This window comes from Magallana gigas, chromosome 10, assembly GCF_963853765.1.
Source record: "Magallana gigas chromosome 10, xbMagGiga1.1, whole genome shotgun sequence".
Classification (NCBI taxonomy): domain Eukaryota; kingdom Metazoa; phylum Mollusca; class Bivalvia; order Ostreida; family Ostreidae; genus Magallana; species Magallana gigas.
In genome coordinates this window covers 23,236,155-23,259,425 of record NC_088862.1, presented here as the reverse complement: position 1 = coordinate 23,259,425, position 23,271 = coordinate 23,236,155, and the positions used below count along the sequence as shown (strand labels likewise).

Sequence of the window (23,271 nt, the reverse complement as noted above, 5' to 3'; positions counted from 1 at the left end):
TCATGTATGTTTCAACAAAGACCTGAATAAAAGTAAATGACAAGCAAATTTTATATACTGAACTTTGAAACATCCTTTTATATTTCAATCCTATGTTATTCTTAAACTAATGATATCACAGGTCGCCCACGATGGCCGGAGGTCTTTTCTCCATCAGTAGAGAATATTTTACGGAACTTGGTACCTACGACCTTGGAATGGATATTTGGGGAGGAGAAAACTTAGAACTGTTATTTAGAGTAAGTAGGATCCTGGACATGGCACCAAATTTCTTTTTATTGTCCATTCTCATATTGAAAGAAAATTTACTGTTTGTAATATAATTTAGATTCATGTTTGATGGATCATAACATTTTTCAAAACTCATTTTCTGCAATGCTGTTTAATAACTGGTTACTGGTTAAAAAAAATATTATGATATCATGACAGTTTTGTATGATTTTATTTTTCAGTTTGAAGGTCTGGATGTGTGTAGGTACCTAAGAAATCATTCCATGCTCTCATGTTGGTCACATTTTCAGAAAGAGAAGTCCGTACAAGTAGAGGACTGGTGTCAACGTTGTCAAGAAAAACTCAATCCGATTGGCCAAAGTTTGGATGGACGAATACAAGAACTATTATTATAAAAGATTCAACTATGATCTGGTATGGAATTTCAAAAACTTCTTTTGATTTTTAGTTCCCTGAATGTGAAACTGAAGGAGAATAATTATCTGTCTGTCTGTCAGTTAGTCTGGCCAGGCCCTCTTGGTTTGCAGCCTATTTTTTCTACACGGTTTAAAGAACTGATTCAGAAATAAAAATGGAGACAGCTGGTATGTTTTGGTTGTGCAATACTCTCAAAATGTTTAATTTGTTATGATTAAGACATTTTTATTTCACTTCGATTTATAATATATGTTTTGTTTCTACCGTTAGATTAAGAGTTTGAAAAATGACATACTCTTGAATAACAAATTGAGGATATTCATTTGGAAAATGTAATTTGTATAATATAAAGTCAACAATAATCTAATTAAATAAATTTAGATGAATAATAGATAAATACATTGTTTTCCATAGGGAGATTACGGAGATGTCACCGACAGAAAGAAGCTTCGGGAACGTTTGCAGTGCCATAGCTTTGACTGGTTCGTCAAAAATGTCTACCCAGACCTGTTTGTTCCAGGGGAAGCCATTGCTTCTGGAGAGGTACGAAAAATAGTATCATAATTTTTTTTGTCTCATCTTTCATTGTTTTCACGTTTTTTTTTTTAATACAGACAAGAATGAAGTAAACAAAGAGCTACTCCTGTGCCATATTTGATATTTATGGCCCTAAGAAATAGACTTGCTTTAATTTATGTTGCAGCTATATTGAATTTCAATGTTGTATAGGTCAGTCACAACAGTACAGTTAATTTTCTCAAAAAATTCCTCCTTTTACTATTATAAAAATGATGTCATAAAATTATAAAATATCACCATAATAAAAAAAAAATGACAAAATTATAAATATAATATAGCAGTTAAGACACATTATTTACAAGAATTGAAGAGTCACATGCATAAGCAGGTTATTTAAAATGTGAGCAATACTATGATAATACTTTTTTTTTTTTTTTTTTTTTTTTTTTTTATATATAATTTATTGTTTTTGTTCCATACTAATACTAATGTTGACATTAATAAATTCAGTTTTTATAAATTTTATGCACATGCAAACACACAAGTATATTTACATACATTTTTAGAAATATATTAGAAAATTGGCAATTTCAAAGTTTGCATAAATTATAATGTTACGTAATGCATTGGTTACAGATCCGCAGCAAGGCCAAGCCGATGTGTATCGACAGTGCGGTGGATAACCACAACTACCACAAACCGGTCAACATGTGGCCTTGTCACAACCAGGGGGGCAACCAGGTGGGTGTGGTCAAATTCACAGATATTGATTGATTTATCAATTGATTTAATTTCATAAGTATTTTATTCAAGTATAAATGAATACATTGAATTGGATTGAACAGCAGGTACAATGCCTATAAATCTTCTCTCCTAAAATTATTTTAAATTATGAATATGATTATAAACATTAAAGTTACAAATTATCAACTATTTATTGAAATTGGTTTTGTAAAAATAAATTGTCCTTAGTACAATGTAGTACTTAAAATGTCTTTTTTTTAAATCAAATTTCATGATATGTTTGAGATTTCCCTATAATGTTATGGTTGAAGGGTATACACTAATTCAATGAAGATTTATATATATTAAGAACAGTATAGTGTTTAAAGTCTGGAGTGCAAGATTCTTTGGCTTTTCAAATCCGACAGGAATTGATGATTTTATTGTATAATTGTAGTATTGGATGTTGAGTAAGAACGGAGAAATCCGTCGAGACGATGGATGCCTGGATGATTCCGGAGGAGAGAGCATTATTGTTTATCCGTGCCACGGCCAGAAAGGAAACCAGGAGTGGCAATACAGAGAGGTAGGTCAAGGTCAAGGAAAGAAAAAAATTATCATAATTTAATTACTGTGGAATCATTAAAGTTCGTTGGGGCCATTTTTCATGGATTGCTGAAATTTTCAAGGTTTGTGGGGACTTTATTCGTGTATTCTCTTAAACCTGCAAAGGAAATATGGCTTTTTTATATCCTTATTTATTAATTTATGGAGGATGTTAATTCATGGATGAGGGGTACCCACGAATTAAACGAAAATTGAGCTATCATGAAATCTATTGTTTCCACAGTAATTTGCAGTGACTTTATGTTTGCGACAACTTTAATCCACGATTTACTTAAAATAAATGGTTTAGGGTGACCTATAAAAAAAATCACTGTTATTCAGCTTTTATTTACGCCGACTTTTATTAACAATTTTCTAGGGATTAAATGATTTAGAATGACTCATATTGAAAGGAATGGTTTACGGAAGATATTTTATCAACTTTTATAACTTTTTTCTTGTACACAATAAAAGTTGGTTAGCAATATTGGCTCCATCAATTAAAGTGGTATGAATAGTACATGCATACATGTACATTCCTTTTCATACATTGTAACTTTCATGAACAGGACAACTCCATTTACCATGCCAACACACAGAAGTGCATGGAGACCAGCGTGGACGGTCAGAAGCTGACCATGAAGACATGCACAGAGATAGACAGACAGATCTGGACCTGGAAGAGGAAGTCACCTAGTGGGATAATCAGGAACAACTAAAGGGCAGACAACTACTGCTGCTGTGGTGTGAAGGGTTCTCTCCTTTTGGAGAGAGAAATATTCACCCACCAAAAAAAAATGTTCAACTGCCAAACTTCAATATTTGGGATAACAGTTTAACATCATACTGCTTAAAATACATGTGTGATAAACTTGATAGTATATTTGAAAAAAAAAGTAAGAGGAATATTTTTCTATGCAAACAGTATTTTTCTATGTTGATGTGACAATGGTTTCTTAGTTGTAAACACTTTGCTAGATCTGTGATCTCTTTCTGTATGCCATATATAACTGCAAGAGGGAAAGAAGAGGAAATACATTGTCATGGAGAAAAAAAATCATGTTAATATTAACTTGTGTCAGTTTGCAGATTCATCAAAATTGATGGCTGATGATGATGTATTCATATATCTTGAAGAAGTCAGTCATTCAAAGAAGGAAATATCCTCACTTGACAGTACTTTAAACATAATGTACTTATAGCTTTAGATTTTTGGAATCTAGAAAGTACTTTAATTTTAATTCAAAATATTGAATTAAAAATTAATTGATTGATTTATTTTTCATTAAAGAATTGATTTTGCTCAGATGATAAAGCACATGAATTTTTTCATAGGTATTCAAAAATCTTGAGACGAAATAAAGTCTCTGTAATGATCAGTTATTTTCGTTTTGGATTATTAATCATGTTTCAATGCTTTATCATACAAACTAATGTATAAGGTACCTGCCAGAGTTTTATTGCAATAATCATTTAATTTTTCAAAGTTGCGGTCAAGCTTTCAAGATCTAATTGGTGCTAGTTAGTTAAGAATTGTATTGTTCACATTTTGCGATAATTATATTTGTCATACAGAGATGTCTGTGATTTTTTGCCAGACATTCCTGCCCCATTGTTGTTGATTTTGCTCAGAGAATCACAAACTACACAAAAAGTTGACTTAAAGTTGATTAAAGGATATGCTTGTTTGTTAAAACTATCTTAAATTATATATCTGTGTTTTAATTGTCGGCTACAAAATATTTTAGCAAAATATTCAAAGCGTTGTTTTTCTTGTTGAAGATTGTTCATGCATGTGTATTTATTTATCACTTTTTTTTTCTTAAAAGAATATTTCTTCAAATAGCTTCAGTATTTTTTCTGTATACCGGTATCTGAATGGACACAATATACTAACATAGCCTTATCTTGAAGTATTGTACAATGTATAACTGGTTATTAATGCAGACATGTTAAGATCCAAAAAGTAGGTACATTTATATTTTGTTATTTTTTGAAATCTTAAACCAATGACTCAAATTTTAAATAAGAATAAGTATATAATTTCTCTTTGGCTAATAACCTTTTTATAAGCAAAAATATCCCTTTATCACCTGAAAATTCCAGTTAAACACACAATATTTGATCTTCATTTGTGGGATTTTTCAAGTGTATGTACATGTATTTGGCATTTAGCTTGGTTTTGAATATGAAGTCAAATTGACTAATATTTTATTGACTTTTAATTCTTTTTGACAAGCCTCTATGAATACATGAAGGAGAAGTCCAGATTGTCAAACTTTTAGCAGATAGCATGCATTTCTTACTGCATAGACCCAGCTAAAGGTCTTGGACAGTTTTGTTGTAGAATTTTAGGGGTCCAAGCTTTAAACATCCCTTTATCCAGCCTTTATTTGCAAAAAAATATGCATATATATTATGGACATGCCATCGACCTAAGGTCAAACTGTGAGTCTGCTTAAAGCCCTAAGTATAGAAAGAAAAGTCTCCTTTATACGATACATTCCATGTTTGTTTTTTACTTTGTGTATAATGAAGAGTATATATTTACTTTGATGTTGTTATATGCTATTGAATAATGTGGAACGTGTTTGGTTTTGTATATTTTAATGTATATATATGTAAGAATTAGTATTACATACTTCTTTAATCAGTACAAATGAAATCCAATACCCATTGTGTTATATATGTGATTCTGTAGAAGTGGGCGAACATTTGAAATAATTAACTTAATTGGTTATTTTTTGTTTTTTGTTTTAGAATGTATGTATTAATTTGCATATGTTACATGTACTAGAGGCTGTGCCCTATATGTGTATTCTGACCAGATATGACTGACCAGATTATATAAACCTCTCTCTCTCTCTCTCTCTCTCTCTCTCTCTCTCTGTTGAATGGAGAGCAAGAGCTAACATAGGTTAATGTTGAAAAATCATAACTGGATACCTAAATTATCTGTCACCTGTTTTCTTCAGTCTGCTGAGTTTGGTTTAGAATTTGTTCTGTTTGCTTTACACATGTGGTTGATCTGCAAATACAAGTTAATTGGAATACATGTAATCAATTTTGAAGCGCATTTACATATGTTTATCTATCAAACACCTTTTTTTGTTTACAACAATCCTACTTAGGAGGGTGGGCGGTTAACAAATTATCCATTAGATCTGTTCCAAAAAAAGTTGATGCTAATATGGTATTTTTGGCTTGTATCTAGTGAAACAACAAATTATCTAACAGATCTTTCTAAAACAATTACCTGTATTATATTATTTTTGGCTTATAACTATTTTTAACAAAAATTCAAATCTTTTAGCTCTAAAATGTTAATAGTTTGCCTAATTCTCTGTATAGAGCTCTTTGTTTCAAGAAGATTATTATAGTCTAAAAATGGCAATGACCAACAAGTCCTACTTAATGAATTTGGAACTTATGAAATTGCTTTAAAAAGACAATATCCTCAAGCTGTTGAGCAAAATCATTCTGATCAGCATGTGTGAAATTAATATGAATGCCTGTTTTTCAATCTTCACATATGTTTTTGAGAAATAGTAACGCAGTTAAAATGGCATTCTGATTTTTGTTTTAAATATGTATAAACTAGTAGTATGTGTCCATGCATGAGAAGATCTTTTTGTTTTTTAAATTTCTCTCTATTCTGAAGCACAATCCATGATACATTCATTTATTATAATTGTTACTTAACAATTTTATAATCAGTTTTCATTATGTATTCTTCATTTCAAGTCACATAGAATGACTGAAAACTAAATCTGTGTGATCTATAGGTCAATTTAATCTCATGTATTATCCTTCAAATTCACATGTTGATTTTTGAATAAGTATTGATTAAAACTGTATTCTTTTTTTCTCTCTTTCTAATTTTTTTTAAAAATAATTGTCTATATCTACATAATGATGTTTCAGTATTCTTTACTTTTCAGTATATTAATTAAGACTAGAATATTTGATATTTTTAGCTCTCAAGTCTTGTTGATGTTTCATAAAAGAATACAATATTAACTGAAAATGTATAATTAAATCTGCTTGTTTTCTTTTATATTGTCTTTTATGGTATATACCATATGTTTCAAGTATATACATGTATCTAATCAGATGCATCAATATAATTGTCAGAATTGAAAAAAATGCATTGACTGTATTATATAAATGTAAAACCATCTATTTATTTTATTTTTCAATGGCAAAAAAGGGGGAGGGGTCATTTAGATGTTTATGTGTGTATCAATTCTGGTGCACATCAAAAAAGGATAGAAATGCAATAAATATGTGCACACTTGTATAAACTTGTCAGAATTGCAAGTCTGTAAAGATTTTCTGTAATTCTTTTTTTTTCATAATGTGGTATATACATATGTGTATTATATATAAAGATAAAACTGGTGGTGTATGACTGGGGAAGCGAGGGCTGGTAACCAGCCAAGTGTGCCTTAATAAATTCAACTTACAAATGATACTGGTGTTTTGTTTTTTTACAACCGATTTGAAATCTATAACAAAACAACTGTTACATATCTCTATATTCTGCATGTATAACGTGAAAAATAAGGGCAACAAACAACCTATAACTAAGGGGGGGGGGGGGCAAATTAAAACAACATAGATGATTTGATGATGTCGAGATGGAGGTGTAACTAAATAGGGGGGTGAACACCTCAAAAGGTTAAGCGCGAGTCAGATAGTGTAAAAGGGGGAGATAGTTTGGTTTGGGGCAAGGATTGCTATCATGCCATTCCATGACTACCACTCTAGAACAAAGTCCATGAGTTTTGCACATCCTTCATTTATGCTCATTTTGACCGGGGGAGGGATGGGTACATGTATGACCAAATAAGGACAAAGGAAAAGAGAAAAAGTGTTGTTTCGACCTTGGCATTAGAAACAACTCGAGGTCACTGCACTCTTCATGTTAACACTATAGATGAAGAATGAGTCGCACAAAAGGAAGAGAAAATATTCTTGGACAATGATTTTGCATGAATTCATAAGACCTTGACCTCTGACCAAGTGACCTTGACCTCTGGCTATGGAAACTTCGAATCCTTTAGGTGATGTGAGTATTCTTTGACTGTTTGAGCAAAGTAGTAAAAAAATATGCTCCTGACTAAGATTTACTCAGCGATGTGATATGACTTTGGTTCAAGGGCATAGTACGTTTGTTACGAAGGAAAGCTGCAGATCTGTTTACTAGCTCTCTGGTTGAAAAAATTTGTATAGACAAATCAGTTTGTTTATCCGATTATTTTTCAACCAGAGAGCTACAGATCTACATCTATTACGAAGAGACACCCTGTTGGTGAAGTTTGAGCAATACGAAATGGCTATAGAGATACGAAACTTTACATCTTTATAAAAATGAGATTTCCATGTATTGCTTGTTTGATATTGTGATCATATTCCAAAAAATATGATTAGTTTAAACAATATTTTATTGATAATTTACAATAGCAGGTACATGTATTTGGCATAAAGTACAATAAGATTGGGAAACAAGCCAAAGGGCTTAATAATATACAAATCCCTCTCTTAGATAAGAAAAAATATGAGAGGTTCAAATTACATGTATGTATGATTAAATAAAGAACCAGAAAGCTTATATAAAAGAGGAGATAAAGACATCCAATATATGTATCAATCAAGACTAGACATTTTGACATATGCATGAGTTTGAGAGTTGGAATTACAAGTGCATTTATTTTTAAACTAGTGAGCTAATCGACCCACGAACGTATAACTTCATGTTATACTATAAGGAAAACAATACAATTATGTTCAGAACAATTTGAAGTAAAACACCAAAGGAAATACATGTATGAAATACATCCCTGTATTAATATATCCTAGACGCTATTTACATATTTAGAGAATATAATTAAGTAAAAAAAAAACAGTGTCGAGGTTACACTAGGTACCCTGAAATCGTTTACTGTCGATGATAAATTTTTGGACCATATAAAAAATGTATTTATTATCATTATCGCTAAGATTGGGAGACCCAAAGAGTAATATGTTTACATTTGTTGAATCTCGAAGTTTGTTAATTGTTTCACTACGTATTACATTATAATTTGGGCAATATAAAAGATAGTGGTCATTACTTTCAATTGAACCACATGTGCATAAGGGGGAGGGGCAGAGGTTTCTGCGGAACATATAAAGTTAATGATTGTATTCATTTGTACAACATATTACGCATTACGTTTTAAAAGGCATAATTAGTAGTAAATGTGGTCTACTTTCTACATCATTTAAACTGGTATACTTTTCTAATAGAACTATGCACATTATATAAATAGTGCCTGTTTGGGAGGGTAAATGTTGAAAGTGATGCCCCGAGAAAGCTATTGTCAACCAACGCGAAGCGGAGGTTGACAATGGTTTTCGAGGGGTGTCAATTTCAACAGTTACCCTCCCAAACACACACTATTTATTTTATTATTTTATTATTTTATTTTATTATTTTATTATCCTGAATGTCTTATTTTTAAAGAAAATTTTACTGCTTTTATATAGAAATGAAGTGAATTCTACGGCGAACCGTACGCGCATAATTTACGCGCATGTAACAATTCGTTGTGTTACCCGTTCCCAAGTGTGTTGCTGAGGCTGAGGGTATTAGAACGGATTATCAACTGCGTCTAAACCAATCAGATTTCAGTATTTAACAGGGAAGTATAATAATAGTACATGTTTTACGCGGAAGAGATTTTCCAAGTTATGATGTAATCTTCCGTCCATCCATGAACCACGGCCAGGGAAAAGATTTCAAGTTTTTAAAAGACAAAACAAAAACAATAGACTCTCGTGTTGATACAAGAATAAAATATAAGAAATGGTCAATATCGTGTGCTAATATGATCAGTTTAATGTAGGTAACTTTAAATATATATATATATATATATATATATATATATATATATATAGAGGATATCTATATTGTGTGATTTTATATTTGCTTTATCCAACGAGTTGAAATGGTGTATATATTCGCGAGGCTTGCCGAGCGAATATAACCATTTCAACGAGTTGGATAAAGCAAATATAAAATCAAACAATTATAGATGTTCTATTTATCTCATACAATTTGATTTATATTATGAAGCCTTTGAGACAGTCCCTTATATGACCGGAATTGAAGTAATTGATTTTTTTGTCAAAGATTAAAAACGATGATGCAACGTTGTGTTATCCGGTTATTGTGACCTTGCGCAATACAATTTAGTACGTCATTTCTGAGATAAATCTAACTGTTTTAATGTAAAGTATCACTGAAATAAACCTTGAAATGATTTTTTAGCTCTAAATAATTTTTCTTAGAGCTTATTCATTTGATTAAATGGAAATACTGATCAGAAGACTTGAATTATCAAGTTTGTTGACATACACAAAGTTGAGAATGCACGTTAGTTTGAATTGACTCGAACAGGGAACAGTTGTTGATGTTTTATAATGCAAACACCAGCCTAATGATTAGGGATTGAAATTAGTGAATACGGATGCTTACTGATGGTGGAATCAAAGTCTTATGACACATTATTTAGGTAAGGTCTTGTATATAAACACAATTTGCACAACCAGTACGCTCTGTTTCCATCGCGTCGTCAGGATGAACTCGTTGATGTTGAGTTAACGTAATTTGCAGTTTTATAAACTACACAAAGCAAATTGAAAGTTTGAATGGGGGCTAAACTTATCAAAAATCTTGACAAACAAAAAAAGGTCTTTTGGATACAGTTATGTATAACTTTGTAAAAAGAGTTGGGTGGGGGGGGGGGGGTCTAAGCCCCCCCCCCCCCCCCAATAGCCCGGCTTCCGACGCCTACGCTACGCAGTTATGTGTTTTCCTTCATATTTGTAAGTAATTGAAGTCTGTGACAGAATCCATTTTATATCACTTTTTGTAGTCGATATAGTTATGTTGAAAGTACTAGCAAATCTTCGAAAATAGGTCACCGAAGCGTTGAAGCGAGGGGCTGTGTCAAAAGTAGTTCCGACCGGAAGTATTTGATATAGCAACACCCGTGTGATATAGCAAAGGTTTATCACACGGGTAATATACACTACCCGTATGAGATAAATATATATATTACATGTACATTGTTTTATATGTTTTTCAAGCACGCCCATATACATGTACTTCAACTCTAGATGGTAATGGGAATTTGGCCAATTCATACACACCTATTTTTTTTAAAAAAAATACTCAATATAGCGTGAGAGCCAGAATTATGAAAATATTCATCGAAACTCAGTTTGAATCAAAAATCAATATTTGTACACCCCGAGGTTGCATATACCTGCATTCATCTTTACAGTTGGTTCGTGTTGCCGAATTTTTATTTTTTGTAGACAGTGCTGAAAATTGAACATAAATGTAAGTATCATGGAACACATGCACTGTACATAGACCTTCATTTAGGTAATTATTTCATAAATTATATAGTTTGACAAATTATACAATTATATGCATAGGTCTGTGTTCTGAATTTGTAAATGAAAAAGTTTTAAGAATGTTTTGAATAAATATATCAGTCAATCTGTCTGTTTGTGCAATTTTGTCCAGGCTAAACCGGCCACTGTTTTAGAGAATTTTGGAATGTCAACAATATCAACTTTCTATATAAAGAAGCAATATCCAACCCATGTAATCTTAACAATCATTCAAGAATGTGATATCTTCAACACATTTCACATCTTTTGGATGGTATGCATGGTCATTCTTCAATAAGAGACACCCCGATTTCAAATAGTAATCAAAATAATGAAAAATGATCATTTTATAAATTTCAAGAATTTTTTGATTTGATTTGAATTATTTTTGATAATTTTAACAATGAATATTTTTTGATATTTTATATCTTATAACAGAAGGTAAAACTATGAACATCTTAAAAACTTCATAATTTGTCTTGTATACATACTTGGAACAGCTTTCGAACAGTGAGCAGCTATTCCCCCATGTTCTCCAGAGCTCTTCCTGCATCTTTATTTTGTTTTCAAAAATCGGATTCCACCTCAATGTCAGTTGCTAATTATTTTAAGTTGCTGAATATTGTACGTGCCAGAAGATTTAATTCATAATATTTGCATTTCCATTGTTCTTTCCCACTGTAAGCCCATACGAAGGAGTTGCAATTACTTCTCTATAATCGCAATTGCTCTGTCAGTATACTATGACGTCATAAAGGTGTAACGTTATATATACTTTTCCATGACGTTATAGATTTAAACCACTATACGATACATGATGTGTTTTTCTCCAACTCCATAAAATTGATGTATTTAATATTAAAACCTGTCTTATAATAATATTTTAAAAGAATTACTGTTATAACATATCATTGATTCTGTTAACAAATCTATGTGAATATTAAAAAGATACATTTCAGTCTGAATGATTAATTTTGATGCAATAGCTAAAAGTTAAGGTCTAGGCTAATACAGGGTATTTGCGAGTGTTAAAATGCAGATATAAGTAATAAACAACGATTATTTAGTGTACATGGCGTTATGAATAGCAACTGCTCTGTTGGCATATTTTCCATGATGCGCTAGCGCGCATCATGGAATATGCCAACAGAGCAATTGCTATTCATAACGCCATGTTCACTAAATAACGTTGTTTATTTCTTAACTAGAAGCACAATGAGATTCATGCATAAAACGCTGCATTGGTTTATTTTGAATTCTATACTGTATACATGTACAATATTTGTCAAAACTCCTCCATGTACTTCACTTAAAATTAAGTCATCATATTAACTGTTCCGCAAGGAAAGGAGGGATGCAGAATTATAATACACGGGGAATAACTCTAATTGTTTTTAATTCTTGATGTCAGGTGACCACATTCCATACAAGCAAGCTCAGCCATGTTTAAAAGTCTGCATGTTTGATGACCAATTCGACGAATATGTGAATTGATTGACTATAAATAAGGTTTGTGCCGCTAATGATTGCCTATTTATTAGACAAAAATTGAGATACCTACATGTAATGTTAGTTGTTTTAAATTAATATCTTTCAGATAAGTACTTTCGTTTTAATTTTCTGCATGAGTTGACCTTTAACAAATATATTTTATGAATAAATACTCATCAATTAATGCAAGTTTTATAAATATTCTATCTGGTTATTGTAAACCCTTGATTAAAGCAGGACTGCAACATATGGTTTTCATGTTGGCTCTCAATATATTAACAAATCATACTTCATTTTCTACAAACAGTACATTTTAATTTTTCGCTTAATTTTTCATTAAATTTTTAGAAAAGCGATGGATCCTCGTTCTAGTGCCCAGGACGTGCACCGATGTGACTTTTGTGAGACTGCCATAGTACACAGCTACTGTGACTTTTGTCATGTCAACCTCTGCAAGCTTTGTATAGCTGATCACATCTCAGATGGATATGACAAACATAAAATAGTCCCTTTCCAGGAACGAAGATCAACTCTAATTTACCCAAAATGTGCGACACATTCACACAAAAACTGTGACTTGCAGTGCAAGAATTGCAACGACATATTTGTTTGTTCTTCTTGTACTGCATCAGAAACGCATAAAGGACATATTTTTGTAGACGTTTCCGAAGTTTACACGACAAAGAAAAATGCTATTGCGGACGAGGCAAATAAGTTAAAAAATCTTATTTCTCCTACCTATGAAGAAATTGCACTTGACTTGGAAAATCAGCTTGCCAACCTGGATGGAGGATATGAGAAACTTACAACAACAATGTCCAAACAAGGAGAGCAATGGCACAGAGAAATTGACATTGTTGTCAATAAAATGAAAACTGAAATCAGTGAGATTAAAGTAAAACACAGAGACCTATTACAGAAACACTTGGATGAAATCAAACAGACACAGTCTCTCATGAAACAAACATTACTAGCCATAGAAGAAATCAAGAAGTCCATTGAAGTATCTCCTACCATTGAATACAGCTCAAAGATCAGAGAGTTCAGCAAGCTCCCGCCCAAAGTGAAGATCACAGTGCCAACATTCATTCCAAAACCATTAGACCATAAAAAGTTGAATCGCTTGTTTGGAAAGATCACTCCTTTGTCTACTGCTACAGATGAGAATGTCTTGTCATTAAACCAACCAAACACTTCAGTGAGAGAACTACTGGATGAACCGGAACTTGTTGCCACAATACAGACAGGGTATCAAAATGTTTACAGTGTTACCTATCTAAATGAAGATTGTATTTGGACATTCGGTTCGACGAAGGATATCAAATGCTTTAACATGAAAGGTGAATTGCTTCACACAGTAAGCAACAAATCAAAACAATGGCCCAATGATATAGCTGTAGACAGTGATGGGAATTTACTAATCGGTGACTGGAAATCAAGAACAGTGAATAAAGTAAATAATGGACAGACAGAAGAGTTGATCAGATTACGGGGATGGTGGCCTAGTAACCTGTGTGTCACCTCTAATGGTGATCTCCTGGTTATCATGGTCAGTGATGCTAAAACTCAATCTAAAGCTGTCCGTTACTCGGGATCTACAGAGAAACAAACAATTCAGTTTGATGATAAAGGTAAACCTCTGTACTCAGGGAATGCTCACATTAAATACATCATTGAAAACAGAAACCATGACATCTGTGTAGCTGACTATGAGGCTGGTGCAGTAGTGGTGGTTAATCAGAACGGGAAACTCAGATGGAGATACATCGGTCATCCTTCAGTTACCAAAAAGGAACCATTTAAACCAGTTGGTATCACAACAGACAGTCAGAGTCGTATCCTGACAACAGACGGTGACAACCATTGTATTCACATTCTGGATCAGGATGGACAGTTTCTCCGGTACATTGATAACTGTGATCTGGAGTATCCGTGTGGTTTATGTGTGGACAACAATGACAATCTGTTTGTATCAGAAGTAAAGAAAGGCAATGTAAAGAAAATAAAATTTCTCAGATAGACACCAAAACTGAGTGATATAGATTAAGCAAGACTATTTCCATGAATTTGATGATTTGTTGTAAGTAAAGTTAACTTTGTTCATATCAGAGGTGCAGAACACATGTATTTCATACTATGTCTGAATAATTATTTACATTCAGTGTAATTTATTATGATTGTATTGAAAATCTGCGATGTTCAATTTCATGTGAATACACTTAGCCTATTCATGCGTCAAGACACAAATAAAAATCGTCATCCCGCATTTTGAGTTATTGTACGACTAAAGGAAATGTTCACACCTACATAACTACTTTGATATTTACTTATGATATATGATATACTATTGTAATAGTATAATGCACACAGTACAATACATGTAAACTGAAGATTACAAGAAATCATGCATAGCAACCCGATTAATTAATTGTCTTTGTTTGTACTAAGCATGGTGGCGGTGAATGGTTCATCAAAATTAGGCATTTTATCCACAGGGGCCAAGCCCGTTTTGAATCTATTAAGATCCAATAATTAATTACAGTGATATTCAATCTATTAGGATCCAATAATTGTTTACAGCATCTCATACATGTACACTGATCATGTGACACAGTATTTTACAAATTTCGAATTCACTTCAAGAGAAAGTGATATACTAGTGCATTGTATTTTCATTGGGAGTTGAAAGGGGGAAAAGGAATGGGAGGGGTGATGAAGCCTTTGTCTATTTTTTGATACTATGTTAGATTTCTCCAGGGATCACCGAGGTTCAGACTCGAACCCCCCCCCCCCCAGCCCATCAATGCACATATTATTTTATGTCAGTGGACTTTCCTCCTCAGCAGATTTAAAGAAACAGGCAGTTTTGTAACGTTAAATATCAGGAGACTCTGAAAATCATAAAATTACAAAACAGCCGTTTCTCTATTAGTTTAGCGACATAAATAACAATTTATTGTGTTATGTTATGTTATTTATATCTCTGGTCTTATCAGAGACATTAATAACAATTTATTATTTTATGTTATGTTATGTTATTTATGTCTCTGGTATTAATTATAGATTAATTATGTATTAATTATAGAATTTTTAAAACAAATCTCAATTTAGAAAAGTACTTGTTGATTTTACCTACAGATCTACGGATCACGTTTACAAAATTACGAACATGTAATCATCGATTCCCCATTGAAACAGGTAGATGGCATAATATTGAAAAACATTTAAGAAAATGTACAATGTGTGATTCTAATAGTATTGGGGATGAATTTCATTATATTTCAGAATGTACATATTTTGTAAACGACAGAAAAATGTTTTTACCCAAGAGATATTATGAAAACCCAAATATTATAAAATTTAACGAGCTCATGAATACTTTTAATGTAGAAAAACTAAAAAACTTGTCAATATTTATTAAGAAAATTTTCAAAGTCTGTTCTTCCAGAAACCAACTTTAACAACCTATTGTATTGTGATTTTAACTTTTTTTTGTCATTATTACTTCTACTGTACATGTGATCCTTGACTGTATTCGTGTACATTTGTATATACTGATTTTGAACCTCAAATACCAGTGAACTGGTCTTGAGCGAATAAAGAATTGAAAAAATTGAATTGAATTGAATTGGTCTTATTTATTAACTAACGATAAAAGCATAACAATTACAGCAATATTATAGCTTTTCGGCAATCATAAAGAAATTTTGTCATGGAAATGAAGGAGCTAAATCAATAAAACTCTTCAGGTATTTCACCTTATTGATTACAGTTTAATTAAGGTGCAAAACTTGTTTGTGTGTTTGGTCAAAGTTCTCTCTCTCTCTCTTTCTCTCTTTCTCTCTCTCTCTCTCTCTCTCTCTCTCTCTCTCTCTCTCTCTCTCTCTCTCTCTCTCTCTCTCTCTCTGAGTCTCTCTCTGAATGTTTGTTTTCTGTTTAGAAAAAATATAAAGAGAGGCATACAAAAACTATTCAGTTATATTTTGAATCTTTTATGTCACTAATTTTTTACTTCTCCAATCCGGAATTATACCGTATCGCTTATGGTTTAAATTTTATGAATGATGTACTAAAATTACCTTCCTCTTAAAAGCCCGACGAAGGCCAGTTAGCCGTTAGGGTCGTTTAGGTACAGCCCAAATGTAGATAACTAAGGAGTGAATATTGACAGGTATGCATTTTACAAACCAGGTAATGATGCTTAATCTAAACTTTAAATAATAAAGTTCTAACCATTGTTTTCTTCGTCAACATTACGAAACGTGTTTAAACCGAATTTCCTCTAAATAATATATTCGGTACAAAGTTACTTTGGAGTATAGAAAAATTGTTTGCAGACTAGAAGGTAATATTTTTAAAGATTTAGTTCCAAACTTATTTTCCTGGCAAGATAAAAAGACGCATCTCTCTAGTGGAATTTACACTGTCTCAATTCACTCTCAAGATCAAGTTGAGGTACAATATCTGGAGAATTATGTAAACAGGTTGGGACCAGTGCATAAATGGAATATTATAGTCTGTTTGGGAGATAATATCTTAAATGGGATATGAATTTTAAGTGCAAAAAATTTGAAATTAGCTAAAAATATAGTAAATCTGCATATGAATACATGTACATGAAATGGAACAACTTATGATCATCAATTTTTTCTGTAACCGTTCTATTACACAGATTGTTCCCTCAGTATATCCAAAACTTCTTGAGGGTCAATCTTGCAAACTATATGCTTCTGTAAAACTTGCTAACCAAAAGTTGTTACATGTAAAAAATTTATACCTATAAATCCAAAAAAAATATTTTTTGCACTTTAAATTTATATCCCATTTTGGCTATTATTGGTAAAATTGTTTTTATTGACATATGTCTGTGTTGTTCAAGATTTTCCATTATCTTTAAATTAAATATCAAATTTTTATTTCTGAATACTAACTTTACCAAAAGCTTGACTAATTAAATTTATTAACCTCATTTCTTTTTTCTTATAAATTTTTTTCAACATGTCTATTGATTTTGCAGATAGTGACTGTGATATTTTGAAAATGGAATTAACATTGAGAACCTTACCTCGTGTTTTACACAAAACACAGACTGTGAGTTGCCGTAGAATCAGCCTGTGTCACACACGCCTCTTTCAAAATTGTGTGAGCAAAAAGTCATCAATGCCAGCTAGATGGAGCACAAAGACAGATATTGTAGCTGAGAGGACTCTGTTCCAAATGTTGCCTGTTGTTTACTGGCAAACTAACAGACATATGGCAGGCCACAGTAAATTCTCTAACATCAAACATCGAAAAGAGGCGCAGGACAGTAAAAAGTCAGCACTGATGGGACAGTATGTCAAGCTAGCACAGTCAGCTGTAAAAAGTAAGTAGAGAGAGCTTCCTGGATTGTATCGTATATTGAAACTTCACATACCAGTAATTAAACTTTTAATTTATATTTTAAAAAATCTCTGCTGAGGTAGGTGTTGGACACTCAAAGAAAAAAAAAATCAAACCATTTACTACCAAAAAAAAATTAATAATAATAATTCACACACTGTATTCATATGATATGCACCTTTTAATTTTTAAATGAGTTTATTCATTGATTTTTTAATAATAGATAAACTATTTTTCAAGACTGAGACTTTGACCTTGAAAATAATCAAAATATATACAAAAATATTTCATTACTTCTTTGGCTAAAAGTATTAGTTTTTATGAAAAACTTAATATTTTAAGTTTTTGACCATGTGAGCTAATATTGGTTAACTGTATTATATTTACATCTACCAAGTACATGTATGATTCATATAAGCTATGTAGAAACTGACAAGATTGAAATCGACACGCCCCATTTTTTGATTGGTTGAAACCTTCAGCAACCTAAGAAAAATTTCATGATTCATGTGGGTTATGTATTTTTTCTGCAATGTCACCATCTTTGCATGAATCAATAATCAAGAAGGCATTTTATTGCTTAAATAGTTACATTTGGTGTTATTTCTATTTCAGTGGGTGGGTCTACTGACCCCAAACTTAACCCCAAGCTGGCCCAGGTTATAGAGAGTGCAAAGAAGAGCAGTCTGGGTGTTGAAACCATAAAAAAACTACTTGAAAGAATGGTAGGAAGAACTTTGATTGAGAATTGCTGGATTTTGTTACATTCAAATTGATATACAAATTCAAAGATCATGTATATATATATTATTACCAGTAAATAATTTATACCATTACATTAAGGTCAGACGACACGTTCCTCGAGAATCTTTTTTGTATCTCCTCGTAATAAAGAGTTCCAATAAAAAAAAAAAAATATATATATATATATATATTATAATTACTTTAAAAATGATCAAAATTTACTTCAATTTGGTTATATGTGTACATGGTCGAGTGGTTAGAACCATGGCCGCTCACTGTAAGTAGCGTGTAGGTTCTAGAGGTCGTGAGTTCAAAGCCCTGTACTGGCGAAGATATAGTTCTAATTTAGTGAATTTCGCTTTGCTGTAGATGTATTTATTTTTATATCAGCAATTCAAGTGTATTTTCATGAAGATTATATAGGAAATTGCATACTCTAGTATTTTGCAGAAATGCCTGGTAAGGTACCCTAATTTTTTGCAAGAAAGCTTGTCAAAGTAGTAGTAAACCATTAACAAATTCCTGGAAAAAGTTATCTAAAATTGAGGAACGTGTCGTCTGACCTTAATTAAAGGTTTAATTTTTATGACCTACAAAATAAATAGGCATTTTACAATTTTACACCCTTCATGACGTAAAACATATATTATATAATTATATACATGTTCAGTACATGTATATGATTGATAGGAGATGAACCAATCTAATTAAAATTAGATCTTTGATCCATGCTTTTAATGGATCGCTAAACAACTACTTTGTCATGTTTGTGATCCAATTGTGATCATCAAGATCCAATTTTGATTAGACTGGATATGAACAAGTCTCCCCTTCTCAACATTATCAAAGTAAATTATTATGATTTGAATAGAACATGTTAGCTACTTTGGAACTTTATTTTATTTGAAAGAAAAATAAAGAATACAAAGATATCATGATAGAAGTTTGTGGACCAGCCAACTCCATTTTCTTGGTTATGGTAGACGCAACGAACCAAGTGAGTGCTCGGACAGAGGTGAAAGCGGCAATGAGGAAACATCCGTAAGTTTGTGTGTTGTTCAGGTAGAAATGGAAAACTTATCTGTATTAAAGTTTGTTTGAATTGTTAAAGCAGCTATGTAGAAATTTTTGTGCAAATCTGTATTAATTTAAGTCAAAGCAGATTACTAGTTCAAATCTCTACATAATAATGAATTTTGCCGGAGACAATCCAGCCAAGGGTTTTCGGTCCACTCCGCTCCCCATGAATCCATGGCAGATCTCATTACGAAATCTTGATGAAAAGCTCCGCTTTATGATTGGCTGCAGCCATCAGTAGCTGATCCAATCGCAGCATTTACAACAGTCGCTTGTCACTAAACATTTAAAGAAACACACATGTGATATTTTGTAATATATTCGGTGCTTTTAACAAGTTGAGACACAAGTGCTTGAGTACAGTGCCTCCCAAACGATGGTCTAACCAGATTGCTCTAAAAACGATGTAATTTTAATACTGCATGGGATTGAACGGAGATTTACAAACTTGTCAAGGCTAATGTGGTAGTATGGGAAGTAAACATTGCGAAAGTAGCCTTGGAAGTTGATTAGCCCGTTAGTATGTAAGTTCCTGCTTATGGCTATTGCTTTAAGATGTTCAATGAGCTGTGTTTTATTAAATTTCTTTTGTCTGCAATATTCAGGAAGATGATAGCTGGTTTTATAGCATGAATGCTTTCATATATCGGCGACTTTTTCACTCCCAGTACAGGTCCCTACAAATACTACAAATAAAACATTCCTTGCTTTCTTTAGGTTATATCTTTATTCCTATTTCAGGGATAGACATTAACTTTTCAATCCACTTGCCTTTCGGGCAAGTGAACTGAAATTCTGACTTGCCCGAATATAAAAATTGGTAGCCCAAAATTACGCTGTAGTAAGAAGACAACACCACATTCCTTAATTTTATTTGAGTAACTCACAAATATGATAACCAAATACGTTCCATTTTGTAAGCTCAGTTGCTGGATAAAACACTGATGGACCAGAATTTTTGGCATATTAAACCTTACTAACATTTAGTAACATGTCTTGTTTATTATTTGATGGATGCTTCTCCCCTAACAATTTATTAACAAAAAAGACCTTATAAAATAAGATCTTATAAATTCTGTGCGTAAGCAAATAAGATAAAAGTACAGTTTTATCAAAAGAATGTAACATAATCATGAGATGAGGGTATAATTTATTTGATCTAGCAGGGCACAAAGAATCAAATTTGATATTAATTAATTATGCGGTAATACTGGACGACATATCTAAAATCAAAACAGAGGCCTTTCCGAGTTTCCATATGCAAAGATGCACAGTGAAAGTTTATTTTTACGTTTTTAAATTATTTTCACTAAATACATGTACTTCTATTAAAATTTTCTCTTGCCAGATCAGACAAGTACGGTAAGTTTATAATTTCACTTTCCAAAAATGACATTTTTATTTGCCCCATGCACTTGGGCAACCGTTAATGTTGATCCCTGTATTTAATAGCATTATTAATTATGTTCCGAAACTCTGTAGTCAACATGTTTTTAAGTAGTGTTTATGCTGTAGCGTGTTTGTAACCCATTGTTTCATTCGATTAAAATGTAAAGTACATATGCAAGGGGCGCAACTCAAGTTGTTCACCACCACATCACCGAGTTTTTGTAATAAGATCTACCAAGGGTATATGGGGAGAGGAGTGGAAAACCCTTGGCTAGTGAAGATGACCATAGACAATCTAATATTATACAAAATAATTTGAACCAACACCATTAGCAAGTTAGCATTTCTTTAAGGAATAAGGAATCATTCTTTGAGTATTATGAGGTGATAATTTTGGTTGGAACGTGGTTAAATCCAATAAAGCCCAAAGGGCTTTATGATAGATTTGATCACATCCCGACCGAAATTATCACCTCATAATATTCAAAGAATGATTCCTTATTACTTATATTCATATAATTTTAAGCCATCGTACGATTAAATTTTTAAATATAAAAAAGCAAATGGCGTCATTTGAAGTTAAGGGTTATATAGTACAAAATTGATACGTAGTGTTATCACAGGCAAAGACACTGAAAAATGTAAATATATATGAATAAATCTTAACTTTTAAAGTTAGATATCAAAATACGCTAATAGTCTTGTTTATTTTAATAATCATCTCATGTCCATATTTACCACTGTGAGATCAGTATGATCCCTTTGATCATAATTCGACTTTGATTTCATGCTATGATTTTAATACAGAGTGAAAGTCAGCAACTCCCCTTCCAGTTTGCACTTATTCAAGCAGCAGGGAATTTTGTTCGTGACCCCTGACCCCAAACGCCCCAACCTTGACCTTGAGGAGATTGCCATCGAGTGTGAGGCTGAGGACGTAACCAAGGAAACAAATGAAGAAGGCCATGAAGTGATCAAGGTTAGTCCTGGGTTCTTGTTATCTAAGCGAGGCCAAAAAAAAATGTTTTGTCACTCCAAATGCTGTTGCAATGATTAATTTTACTGATATTAAACTGGAAAGAAAAGAAAACTCAATTTTAGGCTTAAATATTAATTTATCTCCTTTGCAACTCTTGCAATAAAAAAATAAACCTGCCTACTTCATTAGATTTTGAACATTTTGTTCGAGAACCAATACATTAATTTTATTAAATATTAATTAATAACATTAATACATTAATTTTGTTTGTCTGGCCTACCCTAAACTGCCTCCCCACTCCTACTTTCAGTGGGGTATTTTTTTTTTTTTTTTTTTTTTTTTTTACAAAAATTATATAGGAATAAATCAACTGAGCTTCCATGAATATCAATGATATATAAAGTAAGATATTGACATTTAAGGGAAAAATGGGGAAATGAACTATCAATTCTCTCTACTATTTAAGATTATAAATCTCTTTTTTTCAATTTTTCTTTTTTTTTGGGGGGGGGGGGGGTTAAAACACTTAAAGTACACATCTTATACAACTTAAATTATTTATTATAAATGCAGATTTACTTCAAAGGAGGCATGTAGTCAACAAATTAACCATCACATCTACATTTTATTTTAAAAAATGATTTGTTTAGCTTTTAACTATTATTTAGTAAAGAAAATTTCATTTATTTTCACTTTAAAATTTGAATGTTTCCCCAATATCTTTAGATAGAGCTCTTTTGTAAAAGGAGATTTATATAGTCTTAAAGGTCTTACGCAAGGATATAGCCAATCAAACTGAACTTAATTGTAGTTCCATATATATAGAGAATTTCCTTTCTTTCTTCCTTTTTTGGCATCTTATTTTAGGCCTATAGTATTGATTTTGGACTAGGTGGCTAGGAGAATTATTATTTTAGTGGAATTGTCACACAATTTTCAATGGAACTATTTTTTTTAGATGCGCATGATGCAACTTCCTGGATGGTGCTGAGCCTGTTTGTCAACATGTGGAACCCACATGCACTTGGGGGTAGGTATGTTTACTCTCATTTATCTGTCTTAGAAGCCGCATAAGGTGTTATTTTTCTGATCTAAATTTTTTCTTGAAGCATTTAAAGGGACTTGGACACGATTTGACTTAAAATTTTTAAATTTTGTTTTTCCATTTTCAATGTTTATACTGATAAATATAGAAGTTTAAAATACCATGTCAAAATTTGAAACTCAAATATCAAGTTATAAGCAAGATACAGAGTTCATAATTC

At 32.1% G+C, this 23,271-nt stretch overlaps 3 protein-coding genes across 3 annotated transcripts; all 3 read left to right on the top strand.

Moving 5' to 3' along the window:
• The first annotated feature begins 647 nt into the window (after window positions 1-647).
• Window positions 648-3,215, top strand: LOC136271995 (polypeptide N-acetylgalactosaminyltransferase 5-like). The gene is made up of 5 exons (XM_066072646.1): window positions 648-719; window positions 1,063-1,191; window positions 1,804-1,908; window positions 2,348-2,476; window positions 3,066-3,215. The coding sequence occupies exons 1-5, from the start codon at window positions 648-650 to the stop codon at window positions 3,213-3,215; spliced, it is 585 nt and encodes a 194-aa protein (XP_065928718.1).
• Window positions 3,216-12,340: 9,125 nt separating this feature from the next.
• On the top strand, window positions 12,341-15,186 carry LOC136272414 (uncharacterized). Its single transcript, XM_066073953.1, has 2 exons — window positions 12,341-12,453; window positions 12,784-15,186. Exon 2 carries the CDS (start codon window positions 12,791-12,793, stop codon window positions 14,453-14,455), a length of 1,665 nt encoding a protein of 554 aa, XP_065930025.1. The 5' UTR covers window positions 12,341-12,453; window positions 12,784-12,790; the 3' UTR covers window positions 14,456-15,186.
• A 1,341-nt stretch (window positions 15,187-16,527) lies between these two features.
• Window positions 16,528-23,061, top strand: LOC136272165 (probable transcriptional regulatory protein HY04AAS1_0501). Its single transcript, XM_066073301.1, has 6 exons — window positions 16,528-16,606; window positions 17,453-17,800; window positions 18,433-18,542; window positions 19,472-19,602; window positions 21,835-22,006; window positions 22,965-23,061. Exons 2-6 carry the CDS (start codon window positions 17,476-17,478, stop codon window positions 22,995-22,997), a joined length of 771 nt encoding a protein of 256 aa, XP_065929373.1. The 5' UTR covers window positions 16,528-16,606; window positions 17,453-17,475; the 3' UTR covers window positions 22,998-23,061.
• Window positions 23,062-23,271: the final 210 nt, after the last annotated feature.

Excerpts from the sequence above, each read along its gene's own strand:
- LOC136271995 (XM_066072646.1), top strand. The coding sequence starts at position 648 with ATGGAATTTCAAAAACTTCTTTTGATTTTTAGTTCCCTGAATGTGAAA. Across the intron at positions 720-1,062 it reads AGGAGAATAATTATCTGTCT|GGAGATTACGGAGATGTCAC; the intron begins GTCTGTCAGTTA and ends TGTTTTCCATAG. Across the intron at positions 2,477-3,065 it reads AGGAGTGGCAATACAGAGAG|GACAACTCCATTTACCATGC; the intron begins GTAGGTCAAGGT and ends TTTCATGAACAG.
- LOC136272414 (XM_066073953.1), top strand. The coding sequence starts at position 12,791 with ATGGATCCTCGTTCTAGTGCCCAGGACGTGCACCGATGTGACTTTTGT.
- LOC136272165 (XM_066073301.1), top strand. The coding sequence starts at position 17,476 with ATGGAATTAACATTGAGAACCTTACCTCGTGTTTTACACAAAACACAG. Across the intron at positions 17,801-18,432 it reads AGCACAGTCAGCTGTAAAAA|TGGGTGGGTCTACTGACCCC; the intron begins GTAAGTAGAGAG and ends TTTCTATTTCAG. Across the intron at positions 18,543-19,471 it reads AAAAACTACTTGAAAGAATG|AAAAATAAAGAATACAAAGA; the intron begins GTAGGAAGAACT and ends TTTATTTGAAAG.